We start from the raw sequence: 7,622 nt of genomic DNA, 5'->3' as shown, positions 1-7,622 counted from the left end.
CAGATGAACCATAGTAATCATGACATGGTCAATTTGTTGTCAACCCAAATGCATAATATTATGACTCCTTTGTATGAATTGATAAACAAAATAGGAGATAAATTAGGTGATGGACCACCCTCGAGAGCCGTGAGTGCAAATCTGAACGAGATGGAAAATCCAGATGGGAATGGGATTTTTCGATAAAGCGTAGGTCGACCTAATAGGAATCCCAATGACAATATAGATCAAATAGTAGAGAGGATATTAAACAGACATGGATTCAATCTAGGTCGAAATGAACGTCCCTATTTTGTGTTGACCTTCCCAGATTACGTAACTCAAGTAGAACTGCCTAGAGGAACAAAAGTCCCAAAGTTTTTGAAATTCGCGGGAGAATTAACTGAGTCTACAGTCGAACATATAGCGAGGTATGTAGTCGAATGTGGGGATTTAGCGAACAATGAATATTTAAAGATGAAGTATTTTCCAAGTTCGTTGACTAAGCACACTTTTACATGGTTCACAACCTTGCCCCCTAATTCGATACACACTTGGGTTCAATTAAAAGGTAGTTTTCATGAACATTTCTTCAGAGAAGAAATGAAAGTTAGTATAGTTGATCTAATGAACATTAAGAGACAAAGCCATGAAACTTTAGATGACTATTTAAATAGGTTCAGGCAATTAAAATCTCGATGTTATACTAATATACCTAAACATGAATTAGTTAGGATTGCAGCAACAGGGTTAGATTTCTCGATACGTAAAAAACTAGTAAATGAACAGTTGAGAGATATGGCTCAGTTAGTAGAAAAGGTAAGAAGGATCGAACAAATCAAGTTAGAAAAGGAAAGATTAAAAAAGTTTGATAGGTTTGTTCGGAAAGAGAAGGTAGCCTACTTAGAAAATACTGAGATGAGTGAGGATAATAATTATGAGATTTCGAGTGAGGATTTTGAAGTTAACTTAGCAGAGTTGCGTCCTAGGCCTACTTATCAATGCCAAATGTTAAAACCAGGAGACAATATTGTTGAGCTTAGGAGAGCTTGAAGCTTTAAGAGTTTTGATGATCACGACATGCAACAACTTGGAGAACACAAAAACAAAGTTAAAGAAGAGTCAAAGAGAATGCTATGAACTGGAACTATGTAATAGAACTTAGAAAATGAATTTTTGTAATTGTGTGTGCTTTGTGCATTGAGCAAATCTTGTCTAGGATTAAGTAGGGAGTAGATGATGATGAGTTAAAAACATTGGAGAGTTATTTTGAGGCTTAAAATGAAATTTTAAGAACTAACTCAAAATAATCGATTATTGTTAAATATAATCGATTATTTCAGCAAATGGGCTAAGTGGCATGCCTTGCTGTAATAATCGATTATTTGCCAAAATAATCGATTATTTCAGAAACAACTCTCTGGAATAATCGATTATCCAGCTAAATAATCGATTAAATTGTTCTTGGTTGATTTCCAGAAATCTGAAGAACAAAATAATCGATTATTCTTTAAAATAATCGATTATCTGGGTTTGAACTTTTATAAATAGACTTGAACTCTTTTGAAACTTAAGACAATTGAGTAAGAACTGATAATCAACTTGTGAAAACGTTTTAGAGAGTCTGTGTGACATCTTGGAGAGTTTTCTTTGTGAAATCCAAGAGAAAAACGTTTGTGAAAAGCTTGTGAGGAAATCATCATCATCATCATACTCTTGAAAGAGGAAGACAAAGATTTGTTCAAGAATTCCAGGTGAATTCGTTCCATTTTAATTCTTTGTGAATCTTTGTGGAAAATCTTGAGAAGGGGTTCTCAAGTGGTGAAGTTTCTTGTAGTGGGATCTACAAGGGTTTCTTTCTTGGGGTCAAGAAAGTGGTTATCTTTTAGTAGTGAAGTATATGCATGTGTGTTTGCTTGTAAACCTTCTTGCTTAAAGATAGTGGAAAAATCTTAATCAGGTGGTGATTAAGGACTGGATGTAGGTCACATGTGGAGTGGCTGAACTAGTATAAAAGACTTGTGCAATCTTCTTCTACCCTATCTCTTATATTGTGTAATTCATTGGTGGAACTTTAAAGAAGATAAAACTTGATTAATAAGTGCATGTGAATCTTGATGGTTTGAATATGTAATTGAATATTATTGCTGAACCTTACTGTGTGGAATCAAGTGAGCACATTGCATTCATATCATCATAACAAGTCTTTAGGAGGGCTTTATTTGAAAATTCTGTCATAGAAAAGTTTTGATTGAAATTAAGATCCAAAAACTCTGATAAATTTTTAAAGGGTCATTAAATCCAATTCACCCCCCTCTTGGATTGTGCCATTCTTTTCTATCAATTGGTATCTAGAGCAAGGTTCTTGAGAGTTATTCAAGATTTCAAAAATGGCCAACAACAACTTACCCTATGGTGAGGGTGTCTCTATACATAGACCTCCTGTTTTCAATGGTGAAAACTATGTCTATTGGAAGATTAGGATGAGAATTTTCATTGAAGCTATTGATATAGCTGTATGGGATGCTATAGAAAATGGACCCTATATCCCTATGAAAAAGAATGATGATGGTGAGCTTGAGGAAAAACATTGGAGTGAGTGGAGTGATGAGGAAAAGAGAAGAGCCCAACATGACAAAAGAGCCAAAAACATCATAACATCTGCATTGTCTATTGATGAATTTTTCAGAATTTCACAATGCTTATCTGCTAAAGAAATGTGGGACACTTTGCAAGTCACTCATGAAGGAACAAGTGATGTAAAGAGATCAAGAAAGCATACTCTCATTAGAGAATATGAGCTGTTTAGAATGCAAAATGGTGAATCTATTTCTGATTTTCAAAAGAAATTTACACACTTGATAAATCACCTTGTTGACCATGGCAGGAAATTTGAGAAGGAAGAGCTCAATTTAAAAGTGCTGCAATGCTTGGACAGAACATGGCAAGCAAAGGTGACAGCCATTGAAGAATCAAAGGATTTGACCTCCTTAACACTAGCCACTCTCTTTGGGAAGTTGAGGGAGCATGAGCAAAAGCTGCATATATTTGATGAACATGAGCAACAAGATAAGAAAGGTAAAGGAGTGTCATTGAAAGCCTTAAAATCTGCCAAAGGAAAAGAGGTGTGTGAAGATACAAGCTCCGATGATTCCGAAACCGAAAATTTCAATTTGCTGGTAAAGAAGTTCAGAAAGTTTATGAGAAGAAAGAAGAACTCTCCCTACAAATTCAACAAAAAATCAAACAAGAAAGAGGAAGCAAGCACATCCTCCTTCAATTGCTTTGAATGCGGAAAGCCGGGACACATGAAAGCTGAGTGTCCAAATACCTTAAAGAAGCAACAAGAGGAGAAGAAGTTTAAGAAAAATGCAAAAGGAAAAAGAGCTTATATTGCTTGGAAAGACAATGACTCAAGCACAACAAGTGAAGAATCCGAATGTGAGGAGAACAACTTGTGTTTAATGGCTGGAACTGCACAAGACACAATTGAATGCTTGAGGGCCAAAAATTTACTGTGGTATCTTGATAGTGGCTGCTCAAGGCACAGACCGGGGATCCCTCCAAATTCTCAAGTCTAAAATTGAAGAATGAAGGGTATGTTACCTATGGTGACAACAATAAAGGCAAAATTCTTGGCCATGGCAATGTTGGTAATTCCTCCTCTCAAACATTGATTGAAAATGTTTTGCTTGTTGATGACTTGAAACATAATTTGCTGAGTATTAGTCAATTGAGTGATAAAGGCTTTAAATATGAATTTGATGACACATGTTGCTTGATTTGTGATAAAAAGAGTAAAGAAATCAGATTCATAGGAAAAAGGATTGACAACATATATATGCTAGACTTAGAGCACTCTATATCAATGTCAAACACTAAATGTCTAATAACTCAAGAAGAAAATATATGGTTTTGGCATAGGAGAGCTGCACACATTCATATGGATCACTTGAATAAATTGAGTAGGAAAGAATTAGTGGTTGGTCTACCTAAACTCAAGTTTGGAAAAGACAAACTATGTGATGCTTGTCAAAAGGGCAAGCAAGTGAAGGCTAACTTTAAAAGCAAAAATCAGATTTCAACATCTAGACCTTTGCAATTAATTCACATGGATTTGTTTGGTCCATCAAGAACAATGAGCTTGGGTGGAAACTACTATGGCTTAGTGATTGTTGATGACTACTCAAGATATATATGGGTTATGTTTCTTGCAAATAAAAATGATGCTTTTAATGCCTTTAGAAAATTTGCTAAGCTTGTTCAAAATGAGAAGTGTTCAAACATCACCTCTATAAGAAGTGATCATGGAGGTGAATTCCAAAACATCATGTTTCAAAAATTCTGTGAGAAACATGGTATAAACCATAATTTCTCAGCACCTAGGACACCTCAACAAAATGGGGTTGTTGAGAGAAAGAATAGGTCCTTAGAAGAACTTGCAAGAACAATGTTGAATGAAACAAACTTACCAAAATACTTTTGGGCTGATGCTATTAACACAACTTGTCATGTGTTAAATAAAGTTTTGATTCGGCCTATTTTAAAGAAAACACCCTATGAAATCTATAAAGGAAAGAAGCCTAACATTTCCTATTTTAGAGTGTATGGTCATTGGACTAACAACTGTGTGCGTTTCAGGGATATGATCGAAAGGGCGATTACTGATGGTCGCCTTGCTTTCGAGGAAAAGGACATGAAAGTTGACACTGATCCATTTGCTGCTCACACACTGGATATGTGGAACCAGTTTCGATGGGGATCAATATGGTTGAAGTCGCTGTCGAGGATGATGAGAACATTGAGCCCATTTCTGATGAGAAGCTCGAAGAATTAATGGATGATTTTGCTAAGGAAGAGGAACCTATCTATCCAAAAGAGGGAGATAACTTAGTTGAGTTATTGTCAAAGAAGAAAGAGGCTGATAGGGAAGTTATGCTGTGTCCCCGATGCAGTGCTGTCTTCGATAGAGCTGCTGCTAAGGCCTTCGAGGAGTCAGAGATGATGAGGAGCTACAAAGCCGAGAAGCTTCGAGAAAAGCCTAAGCTTAATGCTGGATCAAGTGCTGGGTTAACTATGAGGCAGGTTCACATGCCTCAATATAATGCTCCAGTAGGAAAGTTGGAAATGTATAACTCGTCGAGATTCGGCAATACTTTTGTGCCGAATGCAAACGTTCCTGTAGGAAAATGAACTGCTCCACCAAGGCTAATGATGGGTGGCATGGGTCGAGGAAAACAAGTGATGAGTTACACTGCACATCCAATGCAAGGAACTCCCGAAAAAATTTCAAATATAGCTACAGGGCCTGGTAGATTCTCGATTGGAGGTTATGGGCGTGGTTTTCGACAGCCCTTTAATAACTTAACTAAAACTCAGTGGAGAAGACAACAAAGGATGAGAAAGGCTACATTTGATGGGTTCAGAGGGAACCGATTTTCGATTCCTGTACCTCAAAAAAGGGAATCCTCTCGAAAGTTCATCGAAGACGATGAGGATCTAATAACTGATTGTTTCGAGAGTGGATTCGATGATTCCTTGGAAGACATTTGTGGGATAGTGTCAATTCTGTCCTCTGAATATGCTGGAGCCATGGAATCTGTAAACGAACAAGAGGATATCCATCAAGAAGATTTCTTCGATGATCCTAATTATGAGTCCAAGATCGTGTGAGTTAATCAGATCTCGAGGGTTATCCCTAAATTTAATTCAGTTGTTTTCGATTCCCCTACCGAAGAGATGAAGGGGCACCTTAAACCTTTATTACTGACCTTGATGATTGAAGGTCACGAAGTAAATAAAGTGTTGATTGATGGAGGTGCAGTTGTGAATATCTTGCCCAGGACAATGCTGAAGAGGTTTGGGAAGTCCATGGATGATTTGAAGCCTCATAATATATTGATTTCAGATTATGCAGGAAAGTCTTCACACCCTGAAGGCATGATTTTACTCGATGTTCAGATTGGAAGTGTGAAAAGGACTACCATGTTCATAGTAACCCCCTCGAAGGCTAACTTCAATGTGCTATTGGGGCACGAATGGATTCACGGGGTAGGAGCTGTCCCTTCCAAGGTGCACCAAAAGATTTTCTTTTGGAGTGATGATGAAGGGCTGGAAGTTCTCGAGGCTGACTAGAAAACATATGAGGTAGGTATGTATTTTGCTGACCAACAATTAACAGCATTTGCAAAGACCAAGCCTTTTGATGCCTACAATGCTGGAGTGATGGATGAAGAAGAGGGAATTAAAAAGACCTTTTGTTGGGATGTAAAGAAAGGTTTCGTGATTCGAGCCGAAAAAGATTCGGCTCCAATTGGAGAATGAAGGGAGAAGATCCTTATTCGAGCTTCTTAGCTCGAATATCGGCCTACATGGCTGATCAAATGGCCAACATGGCCGAGGAAAGACAAGATAGGGAGGTACATGCAAATGTTGAGATTGATGAAAGAAGAAAAACAAAAAACAAAGAAAGAGGGAATAGATTTCGAGGTCAAAAAGAAAGAAGAAAAATAAAAAAGAAAGAAAGGGGATATAGACTTCGAAGTCGAAAAGAATGAAGAAAAAGAAAAAATAGATAAAAAACGAGGGGACCAGGTCGTCTCGAGACAAACAAAACAAGAAAAAATAGAAATTAAAATGGACCAAGTGGTCAAAAGGTTAAAAGAAGGTAAAGAGCAAGAGTCAGAACTCAAGTTAGATTGTATTTTCGATGATTCACCGTTGGGATTCGAAAGAGCAACCAAGGAAGAACATAAATTAGAATCTCAAGATCCACTCGAGGAAATTAACTTGGGAACTGTCGAGAACAGAAAAGTGACTTACGATGAAATAATTCGAGTTTTGTATGAATATAAAGACTGCTTTGCATGGGATTACGATGAAATGCCAGGGTTAGATCGAGGATTGGTAGAGCATAGGCTACCCATGATCCCTGGAAAGTAACCTGTTAAGCAAAGCTCTCGAAGGTTCGCTCCTGAGTGGATATCGAATGTCGTGCCTGTTATAAAAAAGAATGGAAAACTCAGAGTATGCATTGACTTTCGAGATCTCAACACAGCAACCTCCAAAGATGAATATCCTATGCCCATCGCTGAAACTATGATAGACGCTGTTGCAGGTAATGAAATTATGAGTTTACTCGATGGTTATTCTGGATATAACAAAATTTATATTGCAGCTAATGATGTATCGAAAATTGCTTTTCGATGTCCAAGTGCTTTAGGCGTCTATGAATGGGTGATGATGCCATTTGGATTAAAAAACGCAGGTGCCACTTATCAGAGGGCAATGAATTTAATATTCCATGATTTAATTGGTAAGTTTGTACAAGTCTATATTGATGATATAATTGTTGGGTCGAAACAAAAGGAGGATCACCTAAGCCATTTAAAATTATCTTTCGAGAGAATGAGAAAACATGGTTTAAAAATGAATCCACTAAAATGTGCTTTTGGTGTTACAGCGGGAGAATTTCAGGGGTTTGTCATACACCAGAAAGGGATCGAAGTGAATCGAAACAAGACTAAAGCTATCATGGAGACTAAACCTCCATTGAACAAGAAAGAACTTCAATCTCTCCTAGGTAAAGTAAACTTTATGAGAAGATTTATATAGAACTTGTCTGGCAAAACTAAAGTGTTTTC

The 7,622-nt window shown here is 37.2% G+C and overlaps 1 protein-coding gene across 1 annotated transcript; it reads left to right on the top strand.

Moving 5' to 3' along the window:
• The first annotated feature begins 5,718 nt into the window (after window positions 1–5,718).
• LOC109792403 (uncharacterized) lies at window positions 5,719–6,114 on the top strand. The gene has a single exon (XM_020351814.1). The coding sequence runs from the start codon at window positions 5,719–5,721 to the stop codon at window positions 6,112–6,114; it is 396 nt and encodes a 131-aa protein (XP_020207403.1).
• Window positions 6,115–7,622: the final 1,508 nt, after the last annotated feature.

Source organism: Cajanus cajan, chromosome 4 (assembly GCF_000230855.2).
Source record: "Cajanus cajan strain Asha chromosome 4, NIPB_CcT2T_4, whole genome shotgun sequence".
Lineage (NCBI taxonomy): Eukaryota > Viridiplantae > Streptophyta > Magnoliopsida > Fabales > Fabaceae > Cajanus > Cajanus cajan.
The sequence above is the reverse complement of the archived record's forward strand: the minus strand, read 5'-3'. Positions and strand labels throughout refer to the sequence as shown.

Excerpts from the sequence above, each read along its gene's own strand:
- LOC109792403 (XM_020351814.1), top strand. The coding sequence starts at position 5,719 with ATGAAGGGGCACCTTAAACCTTTATTACTGACCTTGATGATTGAAGGT.